This window comes from Grammomys surdaster, unplaced genomic scaffold, assembly GCF_004785775.1.
Source record: "Grammomys surdaster isolate TR1022 unplaced genomic scaffold, NIH_TR_1.0 126048, whole genome shotgun sequence".
NCBI classification, from domain to species: domain Eukaryota; kingdom Metazoa; phylum Chordata; class Mammalia; order Rodentia; family Muridae; genus Grammomys; species Grammomys surdaster.
This window is the reverse complement of record NW_021620860.1, coordinates 794809-812388: the sequence shown is the minus strand read 5'-3', so window position 1 is coordinate 812388 and position 17580 is coordinate 794809. Positions and strand designations below refer to the sequence as shown.

Below are 17580 nucleotides of genomic sequence, written 5' to 3'. Positions count from 1 at the left end.
CTCTCTCTCTCTCTCTCTCTCTCTGTGTGTGTGTGTGTGTGCATGCTCACACACAGATCTGGAATTGAAGCTGGGGCCTGAATATTTAACTGTCAGCCTGTCTGGGGAAGAACCGAGTTTACAGAGACCACCTCTATCGAGGCTTTGAATCCTGCCCTGGGTGTTGAGGCCAGGATTACCTCAGGCAAGGTGGACAGGGTGCGGAGGGGTAGGTACCTGGGTCTCTTAAGTCTCCCCCTTCTCTCCTAGCGATCGAGACTCAGAGCAGCAGTTCAGAAGAGATAGTGCCCAGCCCTCCCTCGCCACCACCCCTGCCCCGCATCTACAAGCCTTGCTTTGTTTGTCAAGACAAGTCATCCGGCTACCACTATGGGGTCAGCGCCTGTGAGGGCTGTAAGGTGAGTGGAGGGAGTCGTGGAGGACAGACTCAGTCAGATAAATGGATGCCCCCACTATGGTGTCCTCAGTATGCAGTTGGCAGGGCTGTTACCATAGCTGCCCTGCTTTTTTGCTTCTTCAGCAACTGTGGAGGAGGACGCCTGCATTAAGGCCTCCTCCATAAATGAGCAGCGCTCCCTGTGACCAGAAGTTCCCTCCTGCCATGCTCTCCTGTCTCTATCTGGCTGGCAGGGGATAGATACACTGGCCCTGCCACTGTTTCTCAGGTTGCCATGGTGAGCTGGCTGCTTGCTGCCTGGCTCTTGGCTGGGGACCCAGGAGGCCTGCCCCCAGTGGCCTTGCCTGAAGCTTTCCATGGTGTCCTTGCAAGAGACAGCTAGTAGCAGACACCCTGCCTTGGCCTCCCTTCAGGTGTCCAGGCTGTGGACTCCCCAGAGGCTGTGGGGTTTCCTGCCATCTCACTCATGCTGGTCTCTGGGCACGCATGTGGCTAACCCTTCCTGGCTCCACTGGCCAGGACATCTACTCTCTGCCTGATTGGTGTCAGGGCCTCTGCTCTGGTTTTTTCCTTCAAAGAAAATGGCCTAAAAGCTGTGCACCCTCGGTACTTGGGGCTCTTGGCCCTGGAAGAAACCTCAGGCTGGAGTAGCCATCTCCAGGTGTAAGATCGAGGTCAAGGGTAGTTAGTGTAAGACTGTGTATGTGCTGGTCCTGTCTGGTTTGTCCTGTCTTGTTGCTACCTAGTTGATTTGTTTCTATGCTAACTTAACTTACATGGCAGAACCCTGGACAGCCTGGCTTTTCTGTGACTGTCTAGTGTATTTGTCTAGGTGGTGAATGTCCTGTTGTCTTGCTTGCAAGGATGAGTGACTGGCTGCACGCTGTCCCTCCTTGGCCTCATGGGTGTGTGAAACTGTGCACAGTCTGTTGTTAGCTTCTCCTGCTGCTTTTTTTTGTTTTGTTTTGTTTGAGACAAGGTCTCTCTATTGTGCAGCTCTGGCTGTCTTGGAACTCTATATAGACCAGGCTGGACTCAAACTCTCAGAGATACACTTGCTTCAAGCCTCCCAAGTGCTGGGATTAAAGGAATGCTTCACCACACCCAGCTCGTCCTGCTGTCTTTTTTTGCTGTGTCCTGAGTCCCAGGCTGTGAGTTCCAGACACCTCCTCTCCCATCTCCAGCCTAGTGTGTCCTATGTCCTATTTAGCCCTGAATCTTTCTCTGAAAGAGAAATCAGGTACAGGGATGTAGGTTGGGGAAGACTCCAGGCCAGCCTGTGGGATAGACACAGGCCTGGGCTCTCCCAGAGAGCATCCTTGCAGGAGAGTCATCCCATCCCCCATTTTTCTGCCTTTCTTATGTAGGTCATTGCAAAAGCTTGGGGGTAGCAGCTAGGCTGCTCCCACGGTGGGTGTGGATAACCTGACTCCCTCTCCTGTACCCAGGGCTTCTTCCGACGCAGTATCCAAAAGAACATGGTGTATACGTGTCACCGGGACAAGAACTGCGTCATCAACAAGGTGACCCGGAACCGCTGCCAGTACTGCCGGCTGCAGAAATGCTTCGAAGTGGGCATGTCCAAGGAGTGTGAGTGTCACAGGGCCAGGGGCCAAGCCCCGCCCAAGGTGGGGCAAGCAGGGGTGCTGTGTGTGCCTGTGTAGACATGTGGGAACATGTGTGCTGTGGCAGGCGGGCAAGCTAAGGATGCTTTGTAGATAATGCCACGGACCTGTGAGTCTGGCGGGCTGTGTGTCCATGTGTCGTTTGGTGTTTAAGCACAGAATGCACAGAGACATCCCATTGGCATGGTGGTTGTATGCTTGCATGCTTGTGCATGGGGTGCCTGCCCCAGGATAGCTTTCTTCTGGGTTTTGTTTGGCTTTGGGGTGTGGCTCGGTAGTTTATCCCAGTCCCTCCTGTATCTTAGGGGAGGGGCGTGAACTCCAGAGGGTGTGAAGTTAGTTTATATGAATGGGGGGCTGACATAGGACCCCTGAAGCCATTGTCTGGGTAAGCCTGGAACCCAGAGTTGGAAGAGAATTGGGCTTCTCAAATCCCAGAGGAAACGGGGTTTCCAGTTTGGGCTCAGCTGAGGCCCTGACGGAGGGAGGGACAGAGGGAGGGCTGGACAGGGAGACCCTCTTGTGTTGAATCATGGGTGTTGCCGTGGTGACCAGTGATTGATGATGTCAGAGATAAATGACGCTGACAGACGCCTCCTTGTCTGCGTGGCCGTTGCCATGGAGCCTGAGCCTTGGGGGATGAGGTGGGGGAGGGTGCTGCAAGACCCCCTCCAGCCCTTTGTGGGGAGGGGTGCAGAGAAAGGTGGTTCTGACTAATGCACCAGCAGCCCCAGCCAGGAATTGGGGGCTGGATATCCTGCTGCCTCCTGTCATCAGAGACTAGGAGTGCTAGTCTTACACTCAGGAAGTAGTGACAGTCCTCCCCGGAGTCTATGACAACTTGGGACGTGCAGAACTGAGACCTTTTGGTAAAAGGGCCGTCACTTCCTTCTCCCCTTGCTCCGCCTTCCTTCTTTGAACTACAGAAGGACAGGACGAGGGTGGGGACCCCTCTCCTTCCCTCCTTTCCCTCTCCCGGCTGCTCTGTGCCCCGGAGCTGAGCAGCTGCCGTTTCAATAGAATTAAAGCTTCCGAATGATAAACGTCTTGTCACAGCTGCAATTTTCTCTTCCCAAATTATCCCCCTACTCTGCCTCTCCCTCTCCCTCCTCTCCCCTGCACTTTATTGAATTTGCAGAATCGACATGAGTGATTTCCAAATTATGCCAGCACCCCCCCCACAGTCCCCTCCCTGGACCCCCACCCCCACCCTTCCTTCCTCCCGCGTCAGCAGCCACCACGGAGGGCCCTGTGAGTGATTGTGTGTCTGGGATAATCGGCTGGTAACGACCCCATCGCTTCTTTAAAGCCGAGTGGTGTGCGCGGCTCAGCACCCCCCAGTGATTTGTCAGCTCCCAAGCTAATGGGCCAGGAGATTCTTCTGCCAGGGGCCCCCCATTCTCTGGTTGGGGAGCCTTATTCCCTGCCTGCCCTGGGAGCTGCTTTGAGCCAGTCTTAGGAATCCCCTAGGGAGATTGCTGCCAGGAGAGCCAGGACACCAAGGATTCCTGGCAAGCATAGAGCATGGCTGCCAACCTGGGCACATGTTCTTAGAGTGTGGCCTGGGGTAGATGCAGGACAGGGTACCACACACTGGCCACGGGCATGTGTGCACACGTGTGGCCTCAGCCACAGTCAAGGGGCCTAGAATAGGATTTAGAATATGAGTCAGACAGACATGGAGGGTTAGCGTGGCACACTGTTTTGTGTATATGTCTGTCTATGTGTGTGTCCATCTGGGTGGTGGACAGCATAGGCTGGGCCCAAGCCAGAAGCAAGAGTCACTCTCTAACCCACCCATGTCCCCAACACAGCGGTGCGGAATGATCGGAACAAAAAGAAGAAAGAGGCACCCAAGCCCGAATGCTCAGAGAGCTACACGTTGACGCCGGAGGTCGGGGAGCTCATCGAGAAGGTGCGCAAAGCGCACCAGGAGACCTTCCCGGCCCTCTGCCAGCTGGGCAAGTACACTACGGTATGCCAGCCGGTGGGTGTGCTGCACACCCAGGGACGCCTTTGCTACCCTTTCCCTGTCTCCTCCCACACTGTCCGGAAGCGTAGGCTGGGTGGAGGGCAGGCAGCGGCCAGGCTTTGAAGTGGGTGCTGTCACCGAAGCCCTGACTCTCCCTGCCTCCCCCAGAACAACAGCTCAGAACAACGTGTCTCTCTGGACATTGACCTCTGGGACAAGTTCAGTGAACTGTCCACCAAGTGCATCATTAAGACTGTGGAGTTCGCCAAGCAGCTTCCTGGCTTCACCACCCTCACCATTGCCGACCAGATCACCCTTCTCAAGGCCGCCTGCCTGGATATCCTGGTGAGAGGCTTGCCCTGCTCCTCAGCCGGGTCCCCGCCCTTGTAGGACCTGTTCCCAGCCAGACAGCCGCTTTGCAGATGCTTTCCCAGAATCTGAATGCCCACCGCTCACGTGGCTACTTTCTTCCCCACCTCTGTGCACCTGTCCACTGAGCTGCATCATGGGAAGGTGGCATTTCCCGAGAACAGGAAGTGGAGCGTTCTGCCGCTGGGACACAGGGCTGGAGTTGGGGTGCTGTATGTAGCCTTTGGTAGCCTGAGTTGTGAGTGGGAGGCCAGAAGTAATAACTGTCTCCATGCTAAGAGGACTCCCCCTGTGATCTCCCCCAAGGGTTCAGTCCACCACCTCTTTTCTTCAAAGAGGTGGAGAACTGGAGGCTGCTGGGAAGGGGAGGACATCATGTGCCTGTTCCCCAGTGCACAGGTGTGGGAGGCACCACTGGGCACAAACCGTTGAGGCTGAAAGGGAAGGTCCTAGGAACAGATGATCCACCTTGTTTCTTGCTGGCTGGAAACTCCTGTCCCTCCTGATTTCTCTATACGAAGGCAGTGTGGCCTAGATCTGCTGCCCAGAGCAGTAGCGGTAGATATGCACGACTATATAAATTTAATTACTATTAGCCACAGTTCAGTCCCTCGGTTGCATTAGCCACATCTCGCGTGCTCGCATGCTCGTAGCCACATGGGGCCAGTGGCTACTGCCTTGGATGCTGCAGACAGAACCTTTCCATCACTGGAGAAAATTCTTGTCAGCCAGCCACGTTCTGGCTGCTTGCCAGGGAGAGAGGCCTCTGGGGATACTGGGAGCTGGTGTGCCAGGGGCGGGGCCAGAGGCGGGGGTCCTAAAGCCTCTGCACCCACCGTATACATCCTCTGCACCCAGATTCTGCGAATCTGCACGCGGTACACGCCTGAGCAAGACACAATGACCTTCTCAGACGGACTGACCCTGAACCGGACTCAGATGCACAACGCTGGCTTCGGCCCCCTCACCGACTTGGTGTTTGCCTTCGCCAACCAGCTGCTGCCCCTGGAGATGGACGATGCTGAAACTGGACTGCTCAGTGCCATCTGCCTCATCTGTGGAGGTGGGTGAGGCGCAGGTGGTTCTCGGGAGGCATGCCGAGGCCTAGAGGGTCAGTTCTGGTCTCTGGGCACACAAGACCAGGGTCTCAGGCAACAGCACTCTTGTAGAGGGTCAGGAACAAGACCTAGTTAACATTAGTTATTATCTTACTGTTCTCTTTTGCCCATGTCACCCTGTTGTAGTAAAATGATGGCGGGGAGTGGAGACCTGCTGGGAATTCCCTGCTTTCTATGAGGACAGCTACCCATGTTGGTCCAGGGGTTTCCCTCTCCACAAACACAGCTGCTCTGAAGAGCTTTGAACATCCCACTCCCCACTCTTTCCTTCGAGTATAAGCCCTCTGTTCTTGCCCGTCAGCCCAGAGACCCTTCCCGGCCTATCCTGTGGACAGGTGTGTGGGAGCCGCCTTCTGCCCTCTGGGGCTTGGGCAGACTCGCCCTCAAGTGGCCAGATCTGGGAATGCAGCTGTATTCCTGGTTGGTGGAGTTGGCTGGGGGTGGAGCTGGGGCTCTCGCTCAGGGACAGTTTTGTGCTCAGACCGACAGGACCTGGAGCAGCCAGACAAGGTGGACATGCTACAGGAGCCACTGCTGGAAGCGCTGAAAGTCTACGTCCGGAAACGGAGGCCCAGCCGACCCCACATGTTCCCCAAGATGCTGATGAAGATCACAGACCTCCGGAGCATCAGCGCCAAGGGTGAGCCTCATGTCCCTCACCTAGAGCAGCGCTCTCCCACGCTCCCTCTGGGGTCACGTGACTCTCTGACACGAGTCTCGTGTCAGATATATTTACATGACCATTCATAACAGGAGCACCATTACAGATTTGAAATAGCAACAGAATAACTTTATGGTTGGCGGGCGTGGGGGGAGTCGGGGTGGGGGGAGTGGGGGTGGGGGAGGTCACCACAACACGAGGAAGTGTCTCAAAGGGTTGCAGCATGAGGAAGGTTGAGAATTACCTCTGGGAGGCCAGCCCAGGACTGGCGTGGGACCTACTGCCCCCACGGTCAAGCTAGCACTCATGTCTTGGTATTTACATGGTGTCTTCCTCATCTGAACCTGGCATGTCCCCCCAACTGTCTAGGGCGAGGCTCTAGAGCTGTCACTTTTTTGTGGCATTTTTAAGACAAGCCTGTATAATAGGCTGTGGGGGTGTAGTCTGTACGAAGGGCGTTTGCCAGCTCTTGAGCCTCAGTTTCCTGTGAAGGGGGTTGGGGATGGTGATACTATTTGGACAGGTCTGTTGGATAATCCTTGACACGTACCATAAGGGCCAAACCTAGACAAGTAGAAACCAGAATTCAGAGTGCTCCACCTAGTCACCACACTGCGGGCTCAGGAGAGCCGGCCTGTGTCAAGTGACTGAGCCCCAAGGGCAGTGCATGGTAGATGCCCATGTGGATGGCACTGATGCCCTCACCCTGTGACCCTCCCTCCTGGGCTGGGTCTCTGACCCCTCCCTCCTTCCCCACAGGAGCTGAACGGGTGATTACATTGAAGATGGAGATTCCTGGCTCCATGCCACCACTTATCCAGGAAATGCTGGAGAACTCTGAGGGCCTGGACACTCTAAGCGGACAGTCGGGGGGCGGAACACGAGATGGGGGTGGCCTGGCCCCTCCTCCGGGTAGCTGTAGCCCCAGCCTCAGTCCCAGCTCCCACAGAAGCAGCCCAGCCACTCAATCCCCATGACCACCTCAACACGTGGACAGCCCTCACCCCTGCCCTGGCTTTCTCTGCCTTCCTACTGGCCATGTGACCTAACGGCCTGGGCCCGCTTGTCCTCCCAGACAGAACTGGGGACCTTCCAGGGGGGACAGGAGGGAGAAGGCAGTGACTCTGTGGACAGAGGCCTGGACCCAAGATGGACTGCCCTCCTCTGGCAGCCTGAGCTGGCATCAGGGGCCAGGCGTTGAGCCACATGAGGACCTAGGCCTGAGCCCTCACCACCTCGCCACGTCTTCATCACCAGCAAACGCCGGGACCTGGCTCCCTGTCCTCCGAACTCAAGCCATCACTCCCCAGTCGGGGAACTTCCCCCTGCTTCGGATGGTGACAGAGGGTGCCCAGGGTGGGGGAGACCCCCTGTACATATCCTGCGTACCAACCCCCAGATATTAATTCTCGCTGGTTTTGTTTTTATTTTAATTTTTTTGTTTTTTGTTTTTTTTTAATAAGAATTTTCATTTTAAGCACATTTATACTGAAGGAATTTGTGCTGTGTATTGGGGGAGCTGGATCTCGAGCTGAAGGGGGTGGGTCCTGGGGATGGGCGGGGCTCAGAAGGGCTCCTCTCTCCCTTGAAGTCCCAGTGGATGCTCCCCACCTCCCAGTCTTTCCTCCTCAGTTTTCTCTAATACTGTGAAATACTAACTTTCTAAGGCCACCTTCCCCACCCTGTGCAGGAAAGCAGCTTCCCCTCTTCCCTCTGCCCAGCCACTGGGTGTGGGCATCTTGGGCAGCTACCCCTGGGAAGAGGGGATCCTGGCTTTTAGCTTGGCCCTCTACCCACCAAGAAGCAGGGTGAGGGTGAAGCTAGGGCCCCTGGGATGAGTAGGCTGTTCCTCCTCACTGCCTGCCAGACCTCACTTCATCCAAGTTCCTGCCCCACTGTGAAGGGGCCGGCTAAGGGGTCCAAGTTACCCCAGCCCCCAGCCTCATAGCCACCAGCACCCCATGGGGCCCTCCAACACACACACACACATACACACACACACACACACACACACCCCTGGCCTGAGTTCCTCCAATTCCCCCAGCCTATCCCCAACCCCTCTTGGCCCCCTCCTTGCCCCGCAGGACGGGACTCCAGGGGGTCCCCTCCCCTACACTCTGGGCTGGGGGAGCAGGCTCTACCTTGCCCTCCTGCCTGGGTGGGGTCTCACTCTGGAGCCCACTGGTGCACCTGTTCCGGCTGGGTTTCCACTGAGATCTACTGGAGAAAGAATAAAGTTCTATTTATTCTACAATGCCTCTGCCTCTCTGCCTCCACCCTCTCATCTCCCCATCTGGGCAGGGGACTCAAGATGACAGCTTTCTACAGGCTCCGGTTCACAGTGGCTAAGCACAAGCACTAAGTGCCAAAGGCTTGGCCAGTGTTTGTCCAGGTTGCCCTCTGGTGGGGTCTAGGTCTCAGAATCCCTGAGGACTGAGATAGACCAATCTGGCAGTGTCCTCAAACTGAGGGCAGGGAGAGTCTTACCCACAGTCAGCCATTCTGGGAAAGGAGAGCTGAACAAGAGGTAAAATCACCCCCCACACACACACACACACAGTCTGAGAAAGGAAGTGAGCCCTTGGCCTCAGAGACCCTGGCCTTGAAGTTGACCAGTGGCTACACTTGATGTTCGCACAACCCTGGAGTTATCCGTTCCTTACTTTCATATCTCAGCCAAGAGAAGCCAGTGTCCTTCCTTGTCCAGGGTGACATACAGTGGCAAGTGGGGGGATCAGCACTCAGGGTCCCTGCTCAACCCAGGGTTCTTCCTTGGGGAAACACTTCTGAGACACCAGATGGATCCCATACCCCGAGGTGCATGGAGTCCCTCTGACCTTGGCAGGGAAGCAGAACCAATGGGTTCTTTCCCTGAAGGCTGTAGCCATTTCTCGGTCAGCCACTGGGTGGCAGCAGCTGCTCACTTAACTCACGGTCTCAAGGGAGCCTTGGGAAGATACTTCTTCACTAGTAATTTTCTAGTGGTTATTTAGCTGAAATAAATGTACACAGGCTTCCAAGAACCAATATGTGCCTGGAGAGGCATAGGCAGTAGGATTACTACAAGTTCAAGGCCAGCCTGGTGTATAACACAGCAAGTTCCAGGTTGGCCTGAACTACATAGTAAAATCTTGTCCTAAAAAAGCAAACTCTAGGATGTTTGCTATCGTATAGCATTATAGAGCAGGAACAAAGGGTAGGGCATTTCGCTACATTAATAAATACTTTAAGGCTGGAGAGATGACTCAGTGGTTAAGAGCACTGACTGCTCTTCCAGAGGTCCTGAGTTCAGTTCCCAACAACCATCTGTAATGGGATCTGATGCCCTCAACTGGTGTCTGAAGAGGGCATGCACACGAAAATAGATACCCACAGATGCTAAAAGAGGATGGTGGGTCCTCTGGAGATGGAGTCACCTGACTTGGGTGCTGGGAACTGAACTCAAGTTCTCTGGAAGAACAGTATACCTTCTAAACGTCTCAGCCATCTCTCAGGGCCCGCCAAGTGGGTTTTGACTACGTGAACGTTCCATGGGACACTCTAAAAGTTGTGTGAGGGCTGGTGACATGGCAGACCGGGAAAGGAGCTTGCCACCAAGCTGACAACCTGAGTCTAATCCCCAGGACCCAGGCGAGGAGAGAACCAATTTCCATAAGTTGTCCTCTGACCTCCACATGGACATTGTGGACACACATACACATGTACACACAGATATGTAGTAAAATACTCTGGGGGGGCTGGAGAGATGGCTCAGCGATTAAGAGCACTGGCTGCTCTTCCAGAGGTCCCAAGTTCAATTCCCAGCAACTACATGGTGGCTCACAACCATCTGTAATGGGATCCTATGCACTCTTCTGGTGTGTCTGAAGACAGCTACAGTGTACTAATATATATATAAAATAAATCTTTAAAAACTTCTTTTTGAAAGTTTGTGTGACAATTTTGTATATATTTGAAGTCTTCAACTACCTTTTTTTTGAGATTTTATACTTGCATATACTGAATTTTGATCAAATACACCTCTATCCCCACACCTCCACTTCTCCTCCCTCACCAGTGGCCCCTACAACTTCATGTACCCTTTTTATTTTTTTAAACTTTATTTACATTAGTATTCTGCCTTCATGTATGTCTGTGTGAGGGTGTCAGATCTGAACTGAAATTACAGACGGTTGTGAACCGCTATGTGGGTGCTGGGATTTGAACCTTGGTCTTTTGGGAGAACAGCCAATGTTCTTAACCACTGAGCCATCTCTCCATCCTCCTGTGCCCTATTTAAAAACCCACTGAGTCTCCTTCGTGCTGCCTATACACCCATAGGTGTAGGGCCACGGGCTAAATCATCCCTAAAGAAAACTCACTCCCTCTCCTAGGAGCTAGCAACTGCCAGTGGCTCCTCAGCTAGGGGTAGGGCTTGGTGACCCCCTTTCCTCACAAAGCTCCTTTTGCTTTGCCTTCCAAGTTCTGGGATTAAAAGTGTGCATCCTCACCACTGGCATTTTTTATTTTTTTGAAGACATTCTCTTTATGTAACCCAGGTCTAGTGGTAACATTTTGGGTAGGATAATTCTTTTGCAGTGAGAGTTTATCCTGGGTGCTCACAATGGTCAACAAGATTCCTCATCTCTGTTGGTCTTGCTGTGTAGCCCGGGCCAGCTTGGAATTTGGGATTTTCCTGCCTCAGCCTCTCAGATTCTGAGATTATAGTTGTGTGCCTCCACACGTTGTTCACTCCAGTCCACTCAACCATCTGTTTTTGAACAGGGTCTCGGGTATCCCAGGATGACTCTGAATTCACTATCTAACCAAAGATGACGTTGCATTTCTGATCCTCCTGCCTCTACCTTCCAAGTGCTAGGATCCCCATGCCTGGGGATGAAGCCCATGGCTTCCTGCTCAGCAAGCATGCCGCCAATCTGAAGTCTGTCCGCAGCCTCTACTCTTTGGATACCCACGCTTCCTCGAAGGCTGTGGGAATGTCCCCTGGAGGCAGACACACCCCTAGCCAAGCTCTGTGCTGTGCCAAGACTCATCTTCCACAAACGGACTCAAAAGATTGATAATGGACCAAAGTCAGAAGTGTTTCTCCATCAAGACTCAGGAATCTTTGTGGACAAGTCTCCCTTCCTTCAGGACAGTAACTGTGGGGGGATGGGGGTAATTAGGTGGTTTGTGCCAGTCAGAATTTGTCAGCATCTGGTTGTGAGTCAATATGGAGAAGGTGCAGTTGTAGAGACTGGGACAGGTGGCCGGAGCAGCATTCAGCCCTGATGGGAGATTGACAACATGGAGCCAGTGGGGCAGGAGCAGGGGCTGTGGGTAGCTCTAGGCAGCAGCTGACCCTGGGCAGCGTCTCCAGGGCCCGAGAAGAGTGGACACAGGAGATGCTGATGATGAAGTCAAAGGAGAGGTGTAGGTGATTGGTATCTTACAGGAAATAACCTGAAGATGGCTGGACAAGTGCTGGCAGAGGTGGTCCCACGGCATGGAGGAGCCAGTAACGGAGTGGACCTTTTGAGACCGGTCGGACTGTTTCCAAGTTGCTGGCCCTCCTTCCCACATTTGCCAGTGCTCACTTAGCTCCAGCCACACTGGTCTCTCTGTTGGCTTTGGCACACTTCCACCTCAGGGCTTTGGCACTGACCATCTGAATGCTTTTCTTGGAAACAGCCTCATGACTGGTCCCTTAAGTGTCACCTCCTCGGGAACATCGCTCCCCCTTATCTTTTCTGATGTATTTCCCACCAGAATCCAAACTCTGTGAGGACAGAGGTGCTGACCTGCAGCCGACATCTGGATCTGTGCTGTACACTAACTATGTGTGCAGACTGGGCTTGTTTGAACTGACATGTACCTTATATGTAAAGTACATTCTAGAGTTGTGTGAGCAAAAGAACGGGAAATATCTCTGTGATCCTTCTGGACACCAACAATACACTCAAATGGAACTATTTTGAATAAAGTGGGTTAAAGAAAATAACACTTCTTACATCAATCTTGCCTGTTTCCGTTTGTTTGTTTGTTTTTTAATGTGGTTGGATGAAGATTGGAAATTACATTGTAAATTGGACATGGTGGGGGTGCATGCATGCCTTTAATCCCGGCAGTCGGAGACAGAGGCAGTCGGACCTCACTGAATTTGAGGCCAGCCTGGTCTACATAGTGAGTTCCTAGCCAGTCAGGGCTATGTAGAGAGATCCTATCTCAAAAATCAAAATCAAACCAAACAAACAATTTATGTTGTGCCTCATGTACAATCAATCCTATTGAATGATAGTGATCTTGAACCAATATTTGTTGGGTGACTATCTTTGCAAGGCAGCTGGACATCACATGTACGCTTGCGTGGAGGGCTCCAGGCTGTAGACAAAGAACTACCCACCGTCAGAGAGCCAGACATGTCCACTGGGAGCGTGGGCGTGAGCTGCAGCATCTTGATGTAGTGGCCCCAAAACACTTACTATATGTCATGCCCAAATGGAGCATGGCTGGAACACGGGGTGCCTGACTCCAGCTTGGGGCAGAGAAAGCCATACCTGTATACCTGGAGGCACATTTTCTTCAAATGAGACCAAAAGACAAAGGCAGGCAGTGGTAGGGGGCAGGGCTTCGGAAAGTAATACTGCACCTGACAGCATGTCTAAAACTGGTATCCCAAGTGGGCATGCTTGCTGGGAACAGAAACTTCAGGCTGCTTTGACAGATGGCAAGGTGGGGGTGGAGGCCCAGCCAAGGGGAGTCCAGTATGCAGGAAGCCAGGGGAAATGGCTGGTTGTACTCCAAGAACAGGGGATCCCTCAAGGGCCAAGTAAGGCTATGCAGAAAGCTCTTAGGTGGGCGGCAATTTGGCACATAAAGGACAGAGGGAAGGCTGGTGTGGGCGAGACTGAGCAGTTTGGGGTATGGTAGCTAAAGGTAGAGCCTGAGCAACAGATCTGAGACAGCCAGAGGTGCTGAGGAAAGGCAGCCAGCCCTACTCTGTCAGGATTTATCACTTGGTCCTGGTGAGGGTATTTGGAATGGCCACAAAGGTGACAAAGGAGGAAGACAGGTGAGAAGACAGACAGAGAGGGGTGACGAGCCATGTGGCATCTCTTTGAAAGTCTGGGCTAGGAGTAGGGCTAGTTGCAAGGGAATGGGGACCCAGAAACATCTCTCTCTGAAGGGCAGTTTATCTTGAGGACGGAAAGGACTCAACCATGTTTACAGATTACAGGAACAGTGATAGGTGGGACCAGAGGTGAAGTAAGTCAAAAGAACTGCACTCTGTTTCAAGTTCAGCCCTCCTCCCAGTCTGCCTCCACGGTGGGCGTGGCTACCCGGCCTGGCCACTGGGCGCAGAGCACAGACTACAGGATGATGACCGAACAGGACTCTCCTTGCTTTCTGTCCCTGCTGGAGATACTGATGCCCTCACAGGTGGCTGGGTTAAGTCAATAGGGAGGAAGCCATCTTGGCTGCCCCTAGAATTGGGTTCTGGTAGTGACTGACAGTGATGGCAGACGCACACACAGAATGTGTGTGTACAGGTGTGTACACAGAACTTACACAGGATACATGCATACACTCACCCACACAGAGCCCACAAGAACATATATGTGCCCTTACAACAGGTCTGTATCTCCTGTCACTTGGGAGGTGTGTACTCGTGGACACACGCGTGTGCGGACCCTCACAAGCGTACACATGCAAACACACACAGCTCACAGAGGTTGACAGTGCTCGTGCATCCAACCCATCTGAGTGTATCCAGTGTGCTTGTGTGCACAGAGAGCTCACAGAAAACTCTCTGAATTAGCAGGGGACCTGGGAATGCTGCCATCACTTGATTTTTGTCTCCGGTGCAACAATCAGGTCACCCACTGCCCGTCTGCCTCCTCTTAGGGAAGCACTTGGGATTCTCCCTTTCCGCTGGGATCACAACACGGAGGAGCCTCCCTGATTCAACGCGGGTGCTGTAACCAGCACTAGGAAGTGCGACACCACCCCCACCCGAACCCCGGCGGTCCCCTCTGCGTATTTTCTGCTGGGGGGGGGGGAGTCCCCCTCTGCTCATCTTTTGCTCAGGCAGGGTCCTACAGTCTTTCAGAAACCTCCAAGGAACCGGGTGCTGACATCCAGCCTCCGATCTCGCCGCTAGATGGCCAGGTCCTGGCGCAGGGTGGCCAGCGACGCTTTGCTGTGGCCGCTGCCGCCCTCGCCCTCGCTGTCGCCGACCGGTACGCGGTGCGCGTAGGCAGGCGGGCCGAAGGGATCGGGGTCCCCGCGCTGCGAAGGCAGAGAGGGCGACGGCGGCGGCGGCGGGAGCAGCTTGGCGCGCTGGCGACCCTTCCAGAGCAGGTGGCCCAGCTCCGCCACGCTGAGCAGCGCCGACAGCAGCCCGACGGCGAAGTAGAAGACCACGAAGACCGTCTTCTCGGTGGGCCGACTCACGAAACAGTCGACCGTGTGCGGGCAAGGTGGCCCGGCACACACGTAGTGTGGGGCCACACGGAAGCCGTAGAGCAGCGCCTGGCCACCCAGGAAGGCCAGCTCGGCGAGCAGGCGCAGAGCCACGCTCAGCAGGTAGCAGCGGCGCGCGCGGCGAGCGCGCAGGGAGCACGGGGAGCACGGGGAGCACGGCACCTCGGCACGCCCGCGCGCGCACGCCGGGGCCGCCTGCGCGCCACCCGCCTCCTTGCTGGCCTGGTGCATGGAGTAGATGACGAACAGCACCGGCGGCGCCGACAGCAGCAGGATGTGGAAGAGCCAGAAGCGGTAGTGGGACACCGGGAAGGCGCGGTCGTAGCAGGTCTGGCGACAGCCGGGCTGCAGCGTGTTACACACGAACTCCTCCTGCTCGTCCTCGAACACGGCGCCCCCGACCGTGGCCAGCACCAGGATGCGGAAGATCAGCATGATCACCAGCCAGAGGCGACCCACGAGCGGCGACTGCAGCTGCACCGCGTCCAGCAGGGAGCCTAGGAACGCCCACTCCCCCATGATGCTGGGGACGAGGAAAGGGGGTAGTTAGGCTGGGATGGACTGAACAACCCCCGCCCCCACCCCGTTCCTCTACAATCTCTAATCTCGGAGGGCGCCAGGGGAAGGAGATTTCGTGGGGTTCAGTGAGTTAATTCTCCTGAGTGTGAGACTATCCATCCTCAGCTATGGGATTCCTTCATCTAGGCATAGAGGGGTGCTGAGGTGGGATTCTCCCGCACCTCGGGGGGAATTCCTGGTCTCGGCCCGCTTGGCTAGGGAAAACCTAAGGTCTCCCAGATTCTAGGTTCTTCGGCAGGGCCAACCTTGCTGGCCTGGCTTTTTGCGCCAGGATGATTTCCAGGAGCAAGAGAGGCTGCTGGAGTCTGAAATTCCACGTTCCTTCTGTTTGAGACCCCTGGGAGCAAGGGGAGGGCCAGGCCGAGTGAGCCCCCGCTGTCCCTCTCTCACCTCGCCTCAGGGGAACGCCTTTCAGGGTTGGAAGCTGACACAGAAGCCTGTTTTCCCAACTTAGGGATCTCTCACCCTAGGTCCTCGCTTCCTCTCCAACCTCAGCCAAGGAGACCGGGAACTGCCCCCTCTCTGACAGCAGTTGTCAAGCTTCTCCCGTAAGCCTCCCCAGACACACGGAATACACCATGGCCCTGTAGACCCTTAGTGGCCTCTAGATGTCCCCAACCCCACTTACCCTGGGACCTGGGCCTTAGAGCTGAGCGGAGGGCCTTGGGAGACAGCTGGGACCTGTTCCTCTGAGTCCCTCTTTCATTTTCCTTTTTGGATTTGGCTGGGATAGGTGATAGGACGAGTATGGCTGAGAGGGGCTAGCTCTCCCCCTTCTCTTAAAGGGACAGGGTGACCTGTGGTCTGGCTCCACCCTGGGAATAGATCCAAAACCACACCCCTTGCTGGGTCCTTCCTGCCCTCTCTTTCCATCCCTTACCCGCCATGCCCTTTCCATGGCCGTGTCTCCATCTGGCCATGGGCTAAGGCTAACTAGAGTCACAGTTTTTTATTGAGGGAGCCAGGGAGATCAATCATAGGAACCCTCTCCTGAAAGACTCCCCAAACTGAAGACTGGGTCTACCACAACTGACTGACTCCTCTTTTGAAGGTGGGCTCGTGGGCCAGAGAGAGATACCTTGGTTTTTAGGTGACGACAAGTATCCGATGGCTGTTTTTTGATTCATTGCTCTGCCACTATTGGACTTTGGATGAGCCATTTAGGTCATTTGGGCTAAGTTCTCTTGGTCTGTCACCTGAGCCAGCTAAACTCCGAGATCCATCTTGCTTTGTTTTTTCTGAGACAGAAGAGTCTTACTATGTAGTTTTTAAAGCTTGCCTGGACCTTATCGAATAGGCCAGGCTGCCCTTGAAGTAGTTGATCCTCCTGCCTCAGCCTCCCAAGCGCCAGAACATTAGGTATGCACCACCACACCCCGAGTAGCTGGGCATCTTAATGCTCAGATCTCAACTATGTTGTAGAAACCCCAAACCAATGCCTGGGAAATCTCTTTGCGGTCGTCACGAAGGTGAGGAGATAGCTGGCTCCCATGGTTAAGCTAAGGCTCTGGTCTCTCCTCAGCAATACCTACGTTTACCATGAGGAGTGTGGTACCTCATATGGTCAGCAGCAGTTTCCACCAAGAGTTTTCTAATATGGAGTGGTGTCTGCCAGTCTAGGTGCAGGGAGATGCCAGGCCACGGTAGACAATCCACGGGGACCTGCGTGGGCCAGGAAGAGGTCCTCCCAGTTTGAGATGAGTTTTTTGTCCCTCCCTTCTGTCTAGCACAGTCACCCACTCATTCAGTCTTTAGCAATCCAGGCAGGAGGGCGCTATTTACAGCTGGGGAAACTGAGACTTAGTGAGAGTCGCACAAAGGCAGACTGTGCACTCCCACTTGGCCTGAATGGTTTGCAGCACATGCTCACAGCATGCAAGGGAAAACTGTCCTCTTTTTACATGGGCAGGGCCTCCCCTGGCCCTTGCATGGGGCTGAGGGTCCCAGCACTGAGGTGGGCTGAGTTTATTCCTATGAAGGGACAGGTCATTAGTCCGCAGGTACTCTGTGCTATCCCCCCACTCCCCGTCAGTACAAAGGCCTGCATGGGTTTCTGTCTGTTAACAGTGGCTCCCTAATGGAAAATGTGTTCTCTACTGATTGGCTCAGTTAGGGGTCTAGCCCAGCCTGGAAAAACTTTTGGTTAACTCCAGCTTGGGTGTGCCCTTGAACATTTCCATCCTCCTGCAGGGTCTTTTAGAAATAGACCTGGGTGTGGGGGTACTACCCTGGATAAAAGCCAAGAAAATAGCACGTGCTGGAACCCCACATTTTGAAAACAGGATGTGAGGTGGAGCTCCATGAACCCCTGCCATTCGCTTCCGGCCGAGCTACTGTCTGCTCCCTGTCCTCAGCTATGGAGACTCAGGTCACATCGCTTCTCTCCTAACTGCACA

At 54.3% G+C, this 17580-nt stretch overlaps 2 protein-coding genes across 6 annotated transcripts in view; one reads left to right on the top strand and one right to left on the bottom strand.

The window, feature by feature from the left end:
* The window catches only part of Rara (retinoic acid receptor alpha), a 45392-nt gene extending 36996 nt beyond the window's left edge, over window positions 1–8396 (top strand). For 4 of the 5 annotated variants that reach the window (XM_028755013.1, XM_028755012.1, XM_028755009.1 and 1 more), the window contains 7 exons: window positions 250–398; window positions 1846–1987; window positions 3837–3997; window positions 4163–4339; window positions 5222–5426; window positions 5963–6121; window positions 6902–8393. In XM_028755013.1, the coding sequence (XP_028610846.1) occupies window positions 250–398; window positions 1846–1987; window positions 3837–3997; window positions 4163–4339; window positions 5222–5426; window positions 5963–6121; window positions 6902–7119 (1211 nt within the window). In that variant the 3' untranslated portion in view covers window positions 7120–8393. Of the gene's footprint in view, window positions 1–249; window positions 399–1845; window positions 1988–3836; window positions 3998–4162; window positions 4340–5221; window positions 5427–5962; window positions 6122–6901 lie in introns of all 5 variants that reach the window. The other variant, XM_028755014.1, reaches the window with a different exon arrangement.
* A 5882-nt stretch (window positions 8397–14278) lies between these two features.
* On the bottom strand, window positions 14279–15124 carry Gjd3 (gap junction protein delta 3). Its single transcript, XM_028754966.1, has one exon. The coding sequence runs from the start codon at window positions 15122–15124 to the stop codon at window positions 14279–14281; it is 846 nt and encodes a 281-aa protein (XP_028610799.1).
* Window positions 15125–17580: the final 2456 nt, after the last annotated feature.

Bases quoted from the DNA above. Each gene is read 5' to 3' on its own strand.
- Gjd3 (XM_028754966.1), bottom strand. From the start codon at position 15,124: ATGGGGGAGTGGGCGTTCCTAGGCTCCCTGCTGGACGCGGTGCAGCTG.